The following is an 18,707-nucleotide window of genomic DNA, read 5'->3' on the forward strand; positions in this document are numbered from 1 at the left end:
TTAATGATTATATTTTTAATTTCAAGGAAGTCTATGTGTCTGTTTAAATGAAAAAAGTCTGACTTGTCAGTTCTGATATTATCTTGCTCCTTGCTGATTTTTAATACCAGTGTTTACTCCTTTAGCTATTTTATACATTGCTTTTCATTCATTTTAATACACGTCTACTTCTTTAACTATTTTGCATATAATCCTGTTAAATTCTCTAGCTAATATCAAATCTTTGAAGTCGAAATCTGTCTTAGCTTGTTTTTGCCAACTCATGTTTATGGTGACTTGCCTCTTCATGTGGTTAGTGATTTTTATTTCATGAAAGAGCTGATATTTGGCTGAATTTAAGCTGGGGGAAATCCCGAGGGGCCTGGACTGCGTATGATTTTCTACGCAGATGATTAGGGTTTGCTTCTTCCACGTGCCAAGGATGCTGCCAGCCCGATGTTGCTTCAGTTCTTCCACCTTGGGGTTCCATGATGGAGAAACCAAAATGGTTTCACAGACTCCAGGCCATGAGCTCCAGGTCTGTGCCCAGCCCAGAGCTCAGAGCTGTGCAGGTTTTCCTCATCCAGCCTTGTGCTGAAGATACAGCCCATCAGGTAACCTGGTTCATGATGCCAAGATCTCCAGGCCTAGAAAAATCTCCAGGCTAATTTTTTGTATTTTAAGTAGAGATAGGGTTTCACCGTGTTAGCCAGGATGATCTCGATCTCCTGACCTCGTGATCCGCCCGCCTTGGCCTCCCAAAGTGCTGGGATTACAGGTGTGAGCCACTATGCCCGGCCCACTGATAAATTTTAAAACATACAATGTATAGATTAATCAACAGATGAGACACAGGTGAGGAGAGAGAGAATGAACCTGAAGGTAGAGTACAACAGTCCTTGTCAAACCTAAGCACATCAGAATCACCTGGAGGGCCTGCTAACACATGGTTTGGTGGGTCCTACACACACAGTTTCAGATGCCGTAGACATGTTTGGCAGAACACAAAGGCGTGACCTGAAAAGCAGTATCAGTGGGAGCCAGAAGATGGTGGAATGATATTTTTTAAAAATTGAGAGGAAATCATTGTCAATTTAAATTCTCTACCCAGAAAAGTTACCTTTAGAAAATATGGTCAAATAAAGATATTTTCAGGCCAGATGTGGTGGCTCACGCCTGTAATCCCAGTACTTTGGAAGGCTGAGGTGGGCTGATCACCTGAGGTCAGGAGTTCGAGACCAGCTTGGCCAACATGGTGAAACACTGTCTCTACTAAAAAAACAAAAAATTAGCCAGGTGTGATGGTGCGTGCCTGTAATCCCAGCTATTTGGCTGAGGCAGGAGAATCAGTTGAATCCAGGAGGCAGAGGTTGTGGCGAGCTAAGATCACGCCACTGCACTCCAGCCTGGGTCATAGAGTGAGATTCCATCTCAAAGAAAAAAAAAAAAGATAATAAATAAAATAAAATAAAATTCTCTATGCAGAAAAGTTACCTTTCAAAAATATGGTCAAAAAAGATATTTTCAGATAAAATCTGAGCGACTTTAAGATCTTAATTAAAGGAAATACTTCATGGAGAAAGAAAATGATCTCAGAGGAAAGGTCTAAGGTGTGAAGAGTGAAGAAGGGGACACCAAATCAATGCCCACTATATAAAACAGTCTGATGATTAATTTGTGGAGAAAAAAACAAGATAGATCTAAAACAACAGACAGTAATGAAATGAAACCTAGGGGAAAATCGGAGTTATGGCAACTCAATCTCATGTGCCCTGTAGAGCTCACAAGGAAGTACAGGAAACCACCAGGGCCGGGAAAGCTGCTAACCCTACAGGCAGGTGAACAAAACCTTGAAAGCCAATTGGCAAAAGAGAACCATGAAAAGGCTGATGAACTTTTGAAGTTGTTTTGTTACATATGATAAGATTTCAAGGGCAATAACCACCTTTTGGTTAAAATAACAGAAATAGAGATATAATTTCCAAACCAATGGTGGGAAAAAAGGAATTTTAAAAATCTCTGTCTGGCCAGGTGCAGTGGTTCACGCCTGTAATCCCAGCACTTTGGGAGGCTGAGGTGGGTGGATCACAAGGTCAGGAGACCGAGACCAGCCTGGCTAACACGGTGAAACCTCGTCTCTACTGAAAATACAAACACAAAATTAGCCGGGCATGGTAGCGGGCGCCTGTAGTCCTAGCTACTCTGGAGGCTGAGGTGGGAGAATGGCATGAACCTGGGAGGTGGAGTTTTCAGTGAGCCATGATCATGCCACTGCACTCCAGCCTGGGTGACAGAGCGAGACTCCATCTCAAAAAAAAATAAATAAAAATAAAAAATAAATAAGATAAAATAAAGAAAACAATATAAAAGAGATGAGCACTAAATGGAAAGCACATTTGATGACAGAAATAAATTCAGAAATATCAGTAATCACAGCAAATGTAAATGGATCAAACATCCACATAAATAAATGAGATTATTAGATTGTAATTTAAAAAAATCCGGCTAGGCAAGGTGGTTCAAGTCTGTAATCCCAGTCCTTTGGGATTAGGCCACAGCAGGTGGATCATTTCAGGTCAGGAGTTTGAGACAAGCCTGGCCAACATGGTGAAACCCCGTTTCTACTAAAAATACAAAAATTAGCCAGGCGTGGTGGTGCTCATCTGTAATCCCAGCTACTTCGGAGGCTGAGGCGGAAGAATCGCTTGAACCAGGAGGTGGAGGTTGCAGTGAGCCGAGACCATTGACATTTGTAATACATGCATATAAAACATAAGCTATAGAAGGGCCAAATAGTTTTTTAAAAGTTGGAAAATGGTTACACCAAGCAAATATTAAATTTACAAAAACTGGGGTAGTTATACTAATATCACATAAGATAGACTTTAGGCCACAAATTATTTTCCAGGCATAAAGAGGGCTATTATGTAATGATTAAAGGGTCAATTCAAGGCCAGGCATGGTGGCTCACACCTGTGATCCCAGAACTTTGGGAGGCTGAGGCAGGCAGATCACTTGAGGTCAGGAGTTTGAGACCAGCCTGGCCAACATGGTGAAGCCTTGCCTCTACTAAAAATACAAAAATTATCTGGGCGTGGTGGTGTGTGCCTGTAATCCCAGCTACTTGGGAGCCTGAGGCAGGAGAATTGCTTGAACCCAGGAGGTGGAGGCTGCAGTGAGCCGAGATCAAGCCACTGCACTCCAGCCTGGGTGACAGAGCGAGACTCTATCTCAAAAAAAAAAAAAAAAAAAAAAAAAAAACTCACTAGGAGGATATGAGTTCTGAATCTATATACATTTAATTTAAAGAAGAACTAACCATGAGTGCACATATATATGTGGTAATAAAAATGGACAGAATAATAGGAAATGGATACATCTATTACTACAGTGAGTGATTTCAACACACCGCTTAGTGATGGACAGGCCAAAGAGACAAAAAGGATGATGAGTTTTTGAAGGGCATACATAAGGAGCTTTTATTCAGCATATGTGGAACCCTCCTTCAGCCACTGGAGGCTGTGCATACTATCCACCCACAAAGGGAACATCCATAAAAATGACTACCCATCAGATCTCAAAATATTTCCAAGAACTGATGTCATTCAGATTATATTTTCTGATTAAAATGGAGTTAACTGGCAAATTAATAACTTTAAAAATCCATGCATTTGGAAACAAAAGAGAGCACTTTTAAATGTTTTATGGATCAAGGAAGGAATCAAGCTGGAAATAAAAACTATGGAGAACTGAATTATAATTTAAAACTACATATCAAAACTTGGATGTAGCTAAAGTGGTAATTAGAAGGAAATATATACTTTTAAATGCTCATTAAGGAAAGAAGAACAGCTGAAATCAGAAAGCTTTGTCTAACTTATACTAAAGCCGAAGGAATAATAAAGAGTAGAAATTAATAGAAATTTAATATCAACTAAACGAAAAGTTGGTAATTTGAAGAGACTAACAAAATAGGCAAATTCTGGCAAGATTAAGCCAGGAGAAAAATAACATTAGAAAGAAAAAATAAGGTATAGCTATAGATTCAGCAGACATTAAAAAGATAAGAGGACACTGTTAATGATTTTATGCTAATAAATTTGAAAACTTGGAGAAAAATGGACAGATTTCTGTAGAAAAGATAAGCCACCCAAACTGACAAAATGAAGAAAGCCTGAATGGCTCTATAATCCTGAAAGAAATTTAGCAGTTAAAAAAATCTCCCCATAAAGCAAATGCTGGACCTTGGTGGCTTCATAAGCATTTCTACTCAATGTTCAATAAATGGGTAGCGCCAATCTTACCCAAATTATTCTGGAAAAACAGAAAATGGGGATTAACTAAAAATGCCATCTCCAAAGCTAGTTAATATTGACACCAAAGCCAGACACAGACAGTAAAAGAAAATTCATGAATGCAAATTATACAATAAAAACTTGCAAACTGAATCCTGTACTGCAAAATCGCTTTCCGTACCTCATGAGCAAGTTTGGCATATACCAGGAATTCAAGTTTAGTTTAACATTAGAAAGTCCGTTAATGTAATTCACTATATTGAGAAATTGAACCCAAAAAACTACATGTGTAATCTCAATAGATACAGGAAAAGCACTGGATAAAATTCAACATCTGTTCATGGTAAACAGCTCTTAGCCAAATAGGAATAAAAGGGAACTTCTATACTTAATAAACAATATCTACAAAAGTGGCTTGAGAAAACATATCGAAGCTTGACATTTTTCAAACATTTCTGTTAAAATCAAGGACAAAACATCTTTTAGCTATCTATTACAGTTTCTCTTCAACATGGAACTGTAGGTTCTAGACATTGCTATAAGGCAAGAAAAAGAAATGGAAGTATGGAGATCAGAAAGGAAACTCTGACTGCCATAATTCACAGATATTATTTAAGTGTATTATTTACACTCAAAAGAATCTGACACATTATTAGAATTAATAAGAGAATTTAGCAAGGTAGCTACACTAGCAACAAACAGAAAGTCTAACTTAGGAAAATACCTCTGGAAACATTTTATCATAATAAAAATATAAAGAACTTAAGGATGCAAAAGACCTCTAGGCAGAAAATTATAGAACTAAATTAAAGACAGTAAAGAAAATTGACTTTGAGAGACAGAGAGAATATGTTGGCACGTTGGGAGGCTCAGTATTGAGAAGCTGTTATTCCTCCCCATAGAGATATAATGATTTAATGCAATTCCAATACAAATTTCAGCAGAGTTCTTTGTAGAAATTCACCAGACGATGCTAACCTCTCCTTGATAAGCCAGGGCTAAGATGAAGGCAGACACCCCTGAGGAAGAGGAACCAGGTGGGAGGGCTTGCCCTGACCAACATCAAGACACTTAAAGCTAAAGTAATTTAGATACGGAGGTATCAATTCAAGGATGGGGAAAAAGGAAAGACTGATGGAACACAATGGAGGCCAGAAACAGCCCCACGTCTGTGTGGGAACAGCGCGTACCCGACAGCCTGGGTGTTGCAGGTCAGTGAGGAACTCACAGAATTCAAAACATGGTGTTGGGAAAACTGTTCTTTCATACAAAAACAATTGTGCATCTGTGCTTTTTATAAATGAAAAAAATTTATCTCAGGTGTATTAAAACATAAAGTGAAAACTTAAAAACCCGTAGTAGAGGATATAGGTTAATTTTTTTTTCTTTGAGATGGAGTCTCGCTCTGCCAATCAGGCTGGAGTGCAGTGGTGCAATCTCAGCTCACTGCAGCCTCTGCCTCCCTGGTTCAAGCGATTCTCCTGCCTCAGCCTCCAGAGTAGCTAGGATTACAGGCAACCTGCCACCATGCCTGGCTAATTTTTGGATTTTTAGTCTACGATAGGGTTTCGCCACGTTGACAAGACTGGTCTTGAACTCCTGACCTCAGGTGATCTGACCGCCCCAGCCTTCCAAAGTGCTGGGATTACAGGTGTGAGCCACCGTGCTCGGTCAGGTTAATGTTTTTGTTACCGTGGGATAGGTAAGGATCTCTTAACCAGAGCACAAAGTGGAAACTGGCAATAAAAAGGTGGATACATTTAGTTACATGAATTCAACCAATGTGGTTTTCTTCTTCTTTCATCAAAAGATGCACATACACAGTGACAAAGAATCTAGGCCTCAGATGGCTCCAGGTTCTCCTCCCATGTGATCAGTGGCTGGCCAGTTGCTTTTTTCTGGTTTCTCCTCATCTCCTTGACTTCCCAACACCAGGAAGACCCAGAACTCAGCCCTCTCCCAGCTGCGCCCCTGCCAGTTCAGGCCACTCTCCATGCATGGGACCTCCAGGGGCCTTTCCTCTGGGCTCCAGCCCTGGCCACCCACCTCCCGCTCCACATCGTCCCTTGCACATCCAGCTGTGGCATTCTCAATCCATCAGGCCTGACGCCAATTCCATCCTCGCTTCTCCCATAGCACCCTGCCTCCTCTCTCTGGCCAGTTTCTCATCTTTGCTCCCCCTTTCTCTTCCACACCCCACACCACAAGCACATTCTGTGGGCTCCAACTCTGAGACATTCATGATTCCATCTCCCCTGATCACCTCCCTTGCCCGGGATCACAGTCCAGTCACCCCCTTGGGTCTGTTCTCCCCCCCGACTCTGCCCTCGTCTGACCTCCAGGCCACAGTCCACATAGCAGCCAGAGTGATGCTGTTTAGAGCTGAAGTCAATTGCCCTGACAGACAGCCCTTATGCTCAGGGTTCCAGGCCCCTCTTGTCATTGTGAATACAAGACAGCAACCCCCTCGGGCTCACAGCCTACCTAGTCCAGCTCCCTGCTCTGACCCCAGCCCACACCGCCTGCCCCCTCCACAGTGCTGGCTTCTTACTCCTCAGACTCCTTCCACGTCACCTGGCCATGCACAATCCTTCTGCCCAGGAACCTCTGCTCCCAGATTCCCCCTACCTGGCCACCAGGTCTCTATCCCTGCGTGTCACCTTCTCAGGGCATCTTCCCTGATGAACATACTCACAAGTGCACCCCTCCTCAGCTCGCTATCCCCTCCTCCTTTCCTGGTTTATTTCCCCTGTGGCATTTATCACCCTAAACACACCAGGCATTTCACTATTTCATTCCCTGTTTGAATATCCCTGCAAGAATGGAGGCTCCACAAAGAAAAGGTCTGTCCATCTGCAGCTGGCAGCAGCTCGAACCAGCACCCGCACACCTCCTGCTTCCCGTGTTCCCTCTGCCTGTGCCTCTCTCCTGTCTCCTCTTAGAGGCAACTCCCACAAACCCAACCCCTGTCCTCAGGGAAACCCAACCGACCCTTCAGTCCAGGCCAGGCCCCTGCTACGCCCTCTCAGTCTACTACATGCCCCTTCAGAGCAGGGAGCAGCATGTCAGGACCTCAGGAACGCACACCTGCCATTTGGTGTGTCTCCTCCTCCCTGGCTGCGAACTCAAAGAAGGCAGGAAGCAAACCCACCATGGTGCCCCAGGGCCCAGCATCATCACCCTGTGTGCCATGGGCCTTCTAAACCTGGATGCATGCTGCCTTTGTGCACTGTGTGCCTCATCAAGACAGACGGTCATGTGCCTAAGAACGTGCACGAGTGTCCCAGGGGGCTTGGCTGGACGATGGAGACTCAAGGTCAGGGGGTCAAGGAGTGAGGGGGTGAGAGTGGTAACATGGGGGTGTGGTCAGGAAAGGCTTTGCTCTGCATGGAGTCAGGAAGGAGGAGTAGACGTTGAAAGACACAGCAGGGGCCGGCAGAGGCAGCAGCAAGCTGAGGTAGGGAAGGCTGAAGTTCAGCCTGGGTGGAGCGGAGGGTACCTGGAGGAGCCTGCGGGGTACTGTGCACCCCCACTTCACAGAGGGGACACAAGCTCAGAGAGGCTGAGCACCTCGTCCAGGGTCACACAGCAGGATGAGAGCAGAAGCAGGATTGAAACCTAAGTCCACCTGCCGGAAGGGTTTTGTTTTCTGTGAGCATCATTCTCGCTCCCTAGGGGTGTCTGTTTTAGAAATACCACGTGTAAAATGTTCAGAAGGCCGGGCACGGGGGCTCAGGCCTGTCATCCCCACACTTTGGGAGGCCGAGGTGGGTGGATCACCTGAGGTCAGGAGTTCAAGACCAGCCTAACCAATATGGTGAAACCCTGTCTCTACAAAAACTACAAAAATTAGTTGGGCATGGTGGCGGGCACCTGTAGTCCCAGTTACTCGAGAGGCTGAGATAGGAGAATTGCTTGAACCCAAGAGGCAGAGGTTGTAGTGAGTCGAGTTTGCACTAATGCATTCCAACCTGCAGGACAGAGTGAGACTCTGTCTCAAAAAAAAAAAAAAATTCAGAAATGTTTAACAGTTCCTTTCCCTAATACATCTGTATATTAAAAGTCCTCAAGCAATCACTGTGGGCTGATCTAAATTGCTTTGCAAAAAGAGGCTCTTGCTGTGGGTCTATTGTCTTAAGTAACACCCAAGCAGACCCAGTTCCCACCGCCTTTTATCACACGCTTTCTGCAGAGCCACAAAGACCCGTCCGTTTCCAACTCATCAGCTCTGCAAGTTGCTCTCCTTTCCCGAAAGGTTAATTGCACCAAAGGTTTTCAAAAGATGTGTCACTTCCTTCACTTACAGAGCTCAATAAGTCAAGAGAGCTGGCCCCTCACGTTTGTGACTGTTGGATTTTTTTAAAGTAGGAGATAAGTTTTTATAATGTAGATAAACCAAGTCATGAAATATGGAGCTAACTGTAATTTAATATGGTTGAACTGTCCCCAGCGTCTTCTGTGAGCTCTTTCAAATAATGGGTCTAGACATGTTAAGAGTACAAATGACCCCCATGTCACACTTGACCAGGAACCTTGCCTTCGACCAAGAAGGTCCCCAGCAAAGTAACTCATGCAAGGAGGAAACCCATGGACCTCTGGGCTTTTGCTGTTGATCAGCCCATCCAGGCGCATTTGCCCCAAGTATAGCACCATCTCTGCTAATCATCCCTCAACGTATTAGATTGGTGCAAAAGTAATTGCGGTATTTACTTTCAATGGCAAAGACTGCAATTACTTTTGCACCAACCTAATATTGGTGCCAGAGTTTGGGGTTCTTGATGAGGACTGTATTGGAGACATATCAGCTTATTTTTATTTAAAAAAATTTTTTTCCTTCAACTTTTATTTTAGTTTCAAGGGTACATGTGCAGGTTTGTTACATAGGTAAAGGTGTGGCATGGTGGTTTGCTGCACAGATCATCCCATCACCTAGGTATGAAGCCCAGCACCCATGAGCTATTCTTCCTGATGGTCTCCCTCCTCTCGGACCTCAACAGGCTCCAGCGTGTGCTATTCCCCCATGTGTTCATGTGTTCTCATCATTAAGCTCCCACTTACAAGTGAGAACATGCAGTGTTTGGTTTTCTGTTCCTGTGTTAGTTTGCTGAGGATAATGGCTTCTAACTCCATCCGTGTCCCTGCAAAGGACATGATCTTTTCCTTTTTTTTTTTGTTTTTTTTTTTGAGACAGAGTCTTGCTCTTTTGCCCAGGCTGGAGTGCAGTGGTGTGATCTTGGCTCACTGCAACCTCTGCCTCCCAGGTTCATGCGATTCTCCTGCCTTAGCCTCCTGAGCAGCTGGGACTACAGATGCGTGCCACCATGCCCAGTTAATTTTTTTGTATTTTTAGTAGAGACGGGGGTTTCACCATATTGGCCAGGCTGGTTTCGAACTCCTGACCTCATGATCTACCCACCTCAGCCTCCCAAAATGCTGGGATTACAGGCGTGAACCACTGTGCCGGGCCTCTTATTCCTTTTTATGGCTGCATAGTATTCCATGGTATAGATGTACCACATTTTATTTATCCAGCCTATCACTGATGGGCATTTAGTTTTTTCTTTGTCTTTGCTATTGTGAAAAGTGCTGCAATGTACGTACGTGTGTGTATCTTTATAATGGAATGATTTATATTCCTTGGGGTATATACCCAGTAATGGGATTGCTTGGTCATATGGTATTACTGTCTCTAGGTTTTTGAGAAATCACAGTATCCACAATGGCTAAACGAACTGACACTCCCAACTTCTACCAACAGTGTAGAAGCATTCCTTTTTCTCTGTAACCTTACCAGCATCTGTTGTTTTTTGACTTTTAAATAATAGCCATTCTGAGTGGTGTGAGATGGTATCTCATTGTGGTTTTAATTTGCATTTCTCTAATGCTCAGTGATGTTGAGCTTTTTTTCATATGTTTGTTGGCTGCATGTAAGAGACATGTCAGCTTATTTTTAGAAAGCCGAGTTTAAAAATAAGTGCTTAATTTGGTTGGGGAAGGGGCTTGATGTGCTGAGGATGGTGAAGTTTTCTTAGTGGACAATTAAAATTGAATTCTGTGTGATGAATGCCAGATATGTCAGCGTGTCATTCATTTCAATCTATAATTAGAGTAAAATTTTACTCATTTGGATCAAATAAAAAAACCTTTATTAGTAAAACCTTGATTACTTGGCCCCATAGAATAATCAATGCAACTGTATTAATTTCCAAGGCTTATTTCATTTATGCTGAGAGAAGTATTTGCAAATACAGATCTTGCTCAGCTTTGATGTGCGGTGGGGCAGGATCATTTGGAAACAGCCTTGAATTTTGCTTAGCAAAAATGATCACACCAAAATGCCTGAGAAAGGTGATATTTTAGGAATGTTCAACCTGATAGTCACATTCTTAATGTCTTTATGGAATGCATTCTTGGGGCAGTGAGTTCAGAGCCGTGAGTAGGGCCGGGGGTGACTGTGATGATCACGCTTCCCTGTGAATACTTCCAAGACCTTACCCTGCAACTCTGATAAAATGAGACAAGATGTTGGAATGGTCCAGTTTTAGAGGCAAAAGAGTGACATTTCCATGCAGTGTCTGCAGGGAACTCCCTGGGCTGAGACTGAGCAGAACCAGGAGGAAGGAGGGAGGCAGAGCTGCTTTGTAAATGTTTGGGGATGTTATGTTTTAATCTGAATTATTCTCTGGGAATGGGACATTGATGCATTTGAGAACTAGAGAGGGCCTGTAGCTGTGCATTTTCTGAGTGAAGGGAAATCTACTTCTGTAACTGGATCAGTGGTGCTCTGTGTTACTTGACTGATTAGCCGAGAACGGCTTCCGAGAATGGTGAAGGGCCGGGGAGTATGGACGCTGTCCATTCACCAGCACGTACTAAGCACCCACTCAGTGCCCTGTACTGCTTTGGCATTTAGGGCACAATGAGGAACAAAGCAACCTGGGGCACTGATCCCCTGGTGCCGGTGTTCAGTGTGACTATGGATGGGGGGCAGGCTGGGCAGGTGCTCTCTTCCCTCCCACAGCTGCCATGGCAAGGCAGACTCTGAGGATGCCATCCCACTGGGAGGTGCTCTTGGCCTTGGAAGGCCATGAAGAACCAAAGAGGCCCAGGGGAGCAGGTTGTCAGAGCCTTTGAGCCAAAGAAGAGCTCAGTCCAGTCCTTAGGGGAGGAAGCTGGGAAGAACCTCCTGCTGGGGATTCTGTGATAGGGAGGAGGATCTTAGAGAGGCAGGGCCTGTGTCCAGCCTGTGCACAGTGGAGAGGCCTGCCGGGGGTGGCATGTACCCAGCACGCTTAGAGCAGCAGCCCGGAGCATCATCCCACACTGCCAGTGGCAGCACCAGGTCGTAGCAAGGAGAAGGCAGGTTGGGGTGACGGGAGGAGCACCAGCATCCCGCCAGGGTCTGTGACCCTCCAGGCGTGGGGACAGATTGCCCACCCTCTTTGGACTATGTGGAGTCTTAATTAGGGAAAACGAATCAGACTGGTGGGAGCAGGAGAAAGCTAAATGAAAAAGCAGGTAAGCTCTAAGTCTGCCTTTCTTCATAGTCCAGAACATGTAGCCCTCCTGCGCAGATAACTCAACAATCTTCCTGTGCCCAGCTATCACCAGACCCTTGGCTTATAGAAAAATGCAAGGTAGCTCACTGCAACCCTGGTGTTTTCAGTCCTTTACAAAGCCTTCTTCAGCACCAAGCACAAGCACCATCCTATAAAATCCCCAGCAAACCTTTGTCTTTTTGCAGTCAGCTTTTCTCTTGCTGACTTGCCCCTTGTACCCTTGCAACGTATTTTCATACTTTTTCCAATACATCTGCCTTTTTTACCTACAACTGTCTTGGTACATTCTTTTTACTGCCTGTGCAACACCGGCCCCAGATAGTTGCTGCCCATGACAGACCCAGACCACATTACCTCTGGGATGCTCCAGGGAAGGGAGAAAGAGTGTGCCAGCTGAAGCAGAGTTTAGTTTGATTTTAAAAGTAACAGTGACATTATTTGTACCCTGATGAAAATGGTGTAATTCATAGTTGTTACATAAACAGAAGGCTCCTGTGAATCTTCAGGAAGATTGAAAAACAAAATAATAAAACTGCAAGCATTTAAAAAACAGAGAACAGTCTTAAACTCTGTACATTCTGGCCAGAGACCGGGCTGACGCTCAGCCGACGGTGTGCAGGGTGAGGACTAGCTTGCGTTTCTTACCTGTTCGTCTGTCAGGATTTGGACGTTGCGATTACAAACAGCCCTAAACTCCTCTCTGGAGATGGTGTTCGTTTTCATGGTGTCAAAATTCTCAAACTCCTGGGTGATGGCATGGTAATGGGAAGTCACTGCTTTCTGGAGGCGAGCCAGGATGTCTCTGCTGGCCACGGCCTTGGGAGAGGTAGGCGGTGGGCCTTGTGGCATTTTCTCAGCCCACTCATCAGCTGTCTGGACAAAATAGAATGGAAATTGACCCATGTGAGAAATAATCAACCACCTCTTGCTCTGGGCTCCTCACCCAGGGCAAGTCCCAGGTAGACCCAGCGTGGTGGGGAGGAGAGGCCAGAAGACAGCTGCAGCCTGGAGGTGGGTTCAGGCAGCCTCCAGCCCTAAGTCAGGCCCTGCTGAGCAGAAGCCTGGGTTTCCTGCCATGAAGGATCCAGTGAGTTCCCCATGGGGCAGAGCAGTGGCCCTGGAAGGTTGGGCGGCCAGCACGGAGCCCAGCCCTGGGGAGGGTACACTGTTTACTCTCATCTATTCATGCCTTCAGTCTGTCTTTGGGTTCGATTAACAAACACAGTGTAAGCCTTCCCTGAGAGGCCAGGGAAAGAATAGGGATTAGCACCCACATGCTTTCATTTCAGAGTGACAGTTTAGTTGATTACTCACAGTGGTCAAAATTTGAAAGGGGGGTTTTGATGACTGTTGTGCCATTAGGCTGTAGCTAAATGTTCCTTGAAGTCTGAAACTTTGTGAGACCCACAGGGGAATTAAGTGCAGTGGCATCTGCTAAGGACGACCTCCCCACAGTGGGCAGGTCCCAGGCCTGGGTTAGCGCTCTTCCCCACTCCTTGGGCACTGGAAGTCTGGGGGTTGGGGCGTGGTTCAGGTTCTCATGACACTGTCCATGGTGCTAAGGAGTCCAGAGGAGGGATGTGTACCTAGCCAGGCTGGGAGATTTCCTGGGAGGAGGAGGAATTAGCCGTGGAGAAAGAGGGACATCAGAAGGATTCTTTTACTGATGTGCTGGCAAGAGGGCTTGTGGCCAGATGAGCTAGGAGGGGCCCGCGGAGGGCGGCATCCCACCTTCATCATCTGTGGATGCTCACTGTGGCAGACACACATGACAGAGGGAAGAGCCAGCAAGGGAAGTTACTCAGTGAGCAGCAGTGGATGATGACAATTGCAAGGGGCCTTATCCTGGGGCCAGTCAGGAGGAGGCACTGGGGAGACCTGGCCCCATGTTGAAGTCAGGCTTGGGAAACTGGGGCCCAGGGGATGAAGTGAGTGGGGCAGCAGAGTCTTGAGCCTCCTACAAAGAGGCAGGGGTCGGGGTGGGGGGAAATGGGCGGGGCCTGGGAAGCAGCTCTGACGTGCATCTACTTGCTGCAATTAGAGAAAGGCTCCCAAAGCCAGGCCTGTGGCTGCTGCATCAACAGGGCAGCTCGTGGAGTATGCTGACCTGGAAGGGGAGGGGCTAGAAGATAGGCATGGGAGTCCAGAACAGGTAAGATTCACAAGGTGACCACACAAGAAAGCTGTTCCTGTACCTGGGTGTATTCTGAGATATACTGGGTTTCCCCACATCAAAACCCACCATGGCTGTTAGTGTTGATACCAGCTCCTACCATGTACCTCAGTGCCATGCAAAGGGTTTCACCAGAGTATCACTGATAGCCCCCCAACTCCTACTAAAACTCGGTCATGTTTTATTTTAAGCAACTCCACAGCAATGTATATATTAGATGTTACTGTGCTTTATGACACAGAAGTCTGCATAATGTATAAAGTCTTTCTTACTTTATGAAATTGTACCAAACACAGGATGCTGCTGGGAATGTCCTCAGAAATCTGAAGCTACACACGTACACTCAAACCAAAGCCCACCACATCCTCCACCATGCAAAGGCCAACGGAGCTTTTATACATCTTCATTTGGAGCCATTTGCAAAGCAAATGAATGTCTTTTTTTATTTTAGAAAATAAAAGTGATATTGCTGATGCGTTTTGAGGATCTTTAGGATTCAAACAGTTGCAAAGGCACTTCCCAGATCCAAATACACCAGCATTTCTCTAAGGGATGTTGGCATCAACAGAGTAGAGGAGCCTCTCCTGGACATACAGCTACACCTCTCAGTCCATCCTTACGGTTTCAGACCTTCAGGGCCTGAGGAGGACGGGGCCTCATGTAAACATTACTGGAAAGAACACAGGTGGATGGAGCCCAGCATGGGAAGATGGGAGTCCTGGGTCTGAGTCTAGACTCTGCTTCTACCCGCCTGTGTACTCCTCCAATAAGTTGCTTACCCACTTTTTGCCTCAGTTTCCTCATCTATCCAGGAGGAACAAGGGCTTACCTGCGACGATGTATATGAATGTTCTCTGAAAGTATTAAAGCATGAAACTAACTGGAAATACTAACAACACATATGGAAGAGAACACATATAGAAATGAGTCTAACAACACATATGGAAGAATTCTAAGTATTATGTGCAACCTTAGGTTAATATGCTCTAAACTTCAGAGGAAATTGAACAGTTTTCTAGCAAAATTCAATTTAATTGAATTAACAAATAAAGATTCAATTGAAATTGAGTTAGAAAAGAAAGCATTTAAAGTATTAGAAAAGCCTGAATAGACAGGCAACCACAAAAGAAATGAAAAAGGCTGTTAAAAGATCTACCATCTATCACTAAAAAGGTGTCAAACCTAGACGATTTTGAAGGCAAGCTGTATGGAACCCTCAAAGGATAGATAATTTTTACATTAGTGAAAATATTCCAGAATACAGAAAGAGTCATATTCCAATTATTGTATATTATACAAATACCAAAATATGATAAAGAAAACATGTCAAAAGAAAAAATAAAAGTCAATCTAGTTATGGCCATTAGTGCAAAAATTCTAAAATAAAATATTAGAAATATTTAGCACCATATTTAAAAATGACACACCAAGATCAACTATGGTTTATTCCATGGATAAGAATGCAAGAATTGGCAAATCTTTCAATCCCTTACTTTAGTGAAGGCCACATGTCAACAGATAGCAGAGGAATTTGACAAAATTCAGCAGCTATTCCTGATAAAACAGTATAAAATAGAAATAGAATGGGATGGATAAACTATATAGAAATAAAACATTGTAAACATGAATATTAATCAAAAATTATCTGTAAAGATTATATTAAATGGATGAACTACTAAAGCACTAAAATCAGGAACAAAATAAGCATGCTTTCACTTCTTCTATTCACATTTTTAGAGGTTCCAGCTTTTGAAATAAGACAAGAAAATAAAATCAACATGTAAATGTTGAAAACTGGGATCATTATTTGTGGATATGACTATACAGGTATAAAATCTCAATGGCATTTAGGAAAGTGGCTGGATTCAAGCTAAAAATACAAAAAAGCAGTGCCATTCTTTTATGGTCACTATAAGTAGTTCAGGATTGAGATGTGACAAAAATTCACATTTGCATTAATGACGAAGCAACTGAATACCTCTGGATAAATACCATAGGAAAGGTACAAGACTGACACAGGCACATCTCATTTTTTTTGCACTTTGCTTTATTGTGCTTGGCAGATACTGTGTTTTTTATAAATTAAAGGATTGTCGCAACCCTGTGTCAAGCAAGTCCATCAGCGTCATTTTTCCAACAGTATGTGCTCATATCATGTCTCCATGTCACAGAGAAACGTTCATGAAAGTGTCAGTCAGTCGATGTGGCAAACTTCATTGTCTTATTTTAAGGAATTGCCATTGCCACCCCAGCCTTCAGCAGCCATTGACATTAAGGTAGGACCCTCCCCCAGCAAAAAGATTACAAGATTACTTGCTGAAGGTTCAGAAGATCACCAGCATATTTTAGTAATAAAGTATTTTATTAAGCTATGTAATTTTTTAGACATAATGCTATTGTGCACTTAATGCTATTGCACACTAGACTACAGTATAGTGTAAACATAACTTTTATATGCACCAGTAAATCAAAAAACTCATGGACTCATTTTATTGTGGTATTTGTCTGGAACCAAACCTGCAAAGTCTCTGAGGTATGCCTGTGTAAAGAAATGCCATATACATGGGCAAGGGCTTCATGACTAAAACACCAAAAGCAATTGCAACAAAAGCCAAAATTGACAAATGGGATCTAATCAAAGTAAAGAGCTTCTGCACAGCAAAAGAAACTATCATCAGAGTGAACAGGCAACCTACAGAATGGGAGGAAATTTTTGCAATCTACCCATCCGACACAGGGCTAATATCCAGAATCTATAAGGAACTTAATTTACGAGAGAAAAAAATCCCATGCAAAAGTGGGCAAAGGATATGAACAGACACTTCTCAAAAGACGACATTTATGTGGCCAGCAAACATATGAAAAAAAGCTCATCATCACTGATCATTAGAGAAATGCAAATCAAAACCACAATAAGATACCATCTCAGGCCAGTTAGAATGATGATTATTAAAAAGTCAGGAAACAACAGATGCTGGCGAAGCTGTGGAGAAACAGGAACGCTTTTACACTGATGGTGGGAGTATAAATTAGTTCAACCATTGTGGAAGATACTGTGGTGATTCCTCAAGGATCTGGAACCAGAAATATCATTTGACCCAGCAATCCCATTACTGGGTATATACCCTAAGGATTATATATAACTCATTCTACTATAAAGACACATATACATGTATGTTTATTGCAGCACTCTTTACAATAGCAAAGACTTGAAACCAACCCAAATGCCAATGGCCAATATAGTGAAACCCGGTCTCTACCAAAAATACAAAAATTAGCTGGGTGTGGTGGTGGGAGCCTGTAGTCCCAGCTACTCAGGGGGCTGAGGCAGAAGAATTGCTTGAACCCGGGAGGCAGAGGCTGCAGTGAGCCGAGATCATGCTACTGCACTCCAGCTTGGGCAACAGAGTGAGACTCTGTCAAGAAAGAAAAGAAAGAAAGAAGGAAAGAAAAGAAAAGAAAAGAAAAGAAAAGAAAAGAAAAGAAAAGGAAAGAAAGAAAGAAAGAAAGAAAGAAAGAAAGAAAGAAAGAAAGAAAGAAAGAAAGAAAGAAAGAAAACTTAGAAACTACAAAAAGGCACAAAGGAAAAATGATCACTGAAAACCCTGCCCCGCCTCAGTCATCGCCTCAGAGCACAAGGGAGAAACCACCGACTGGGGTCCATAGGCCCCATGGATGCCACCGCCCAGAGAACCGTACCGCCCTGCCCCCACAACCCCAATTGCTGGCGGGAGAGCGCCTGGGTTTTCCATCAAGGGCATTTTGGCTGAGAATCTGTTACCCGCCGTATTCTGGTTCCCATTTCGCTTTTTAGCAAAGCTGCTCAGCCGCCGCCAGCCTCGCTCGAGTGACTGGAGACGCCAGGGAGGAACAGATGGCTCTTGGTCTGGCGCTTCTGTGTCCCTGGCACTTCTCACGTGATCATTATATCTGAATGGGGGAAAAATAATGCTTTTTCTATAACTAGAAGAAATGTTTCTCTTAATCAAAAAAGACACCACTATCTTCAGATGCAAATGACACGTTCCAATATTAACTGCGCTTTACATCAAAGGCCCCCTCAGGACAGAAATCACAGCTGCAACAGGAAGAGCAGAGCTACAGGGAAGGCGGGGGCTCGGCTGGGCCCCGTCCGTGCTGGGCCCGAACACCTCACACTCCCCAGCTTATCTGGCAAAGATAAGCTCCTGGCTGCTTCTGGTGACTTTTAAAGTTCAACAAGCAAACGAACAAACAAAATGGAGTGCAATCGCATGCACTCTAGGTCTGACCTCATCAGAGGACCATTTACATGTTTTGAAGGGGTTTTATTTCATGTATTCAAGGGTATTCACGGGACCTTGTTTGAGCAAACAATTGCCCTTCTAGATGTGGCAAACACAGCCCACCACTACCAGAAGGAAAATTCTTGGCCCCTTTCTTTGTGACTACACCACAATATTGACAAAATACATAAAAGAAATCATGTCCCAATACACGAAGTATACAGTCATCAAAGAGGCTACTAACACCGCACTCTGATGGGGTGCTTCTCAGTTTCAAATGTATCTACGTATCTCGCTAGTAAAAAGCAAGTCACAACTTCAGAATCTAAACCTCTGGTTCTAAAATCCTGCCATGACATGGGAATCACCCAAGAGGCTGCCCCAACAGCCACAAGTTCCGGGTCAGGGGGCGGGAGGGAAGCAGCTCAGGTGGGGG

At 44.0% G+C, this 18,707-nt stretch overlaps 1 protein-coding gene across 3 annotated transcripts in view; it reads right to left on the reverse strand.

Moving 5' to 3' along the window:
- The window catches only part of EFCAB6 (EF-hand calcium binding domain 6), a 324,746-nt gene that overhangs the window by 31,899 nt on the left and 274,140 nt on the right, over window positions 1-18,707 (reverse strand). For all 3 annotated transcript variants that reach the window (XM_017850034.1, XM_017850033.1, XM_017850035.1), the window contains one exon: window positions 12,479-12,706. In XM_017850034.1, the coding sequence (XP_017705523.1) occupies window positions 12,479-12,706 (228 nt within the window). The remainder of the gene's footprint in view (window positions 1-12,478; window positions 12,707-18,707) is intronic.

This window comes from Rhinopithecus bieti, unplaced genomic scaffold, assembly GCF_001698545.2.
Source record: "Rhinopithecus bieti isolate Rb0 unplaced genomic scaffold, ASM169854v2 scaffold_33210, whole genome shotgun sequence".
Taxonomy (NCBI): Eukaryota; Metazoa; Chordata; class Mammalia; order Primates; family Cercopithecidae; genus Rhinopithecus; species Rhinopithecus bieti.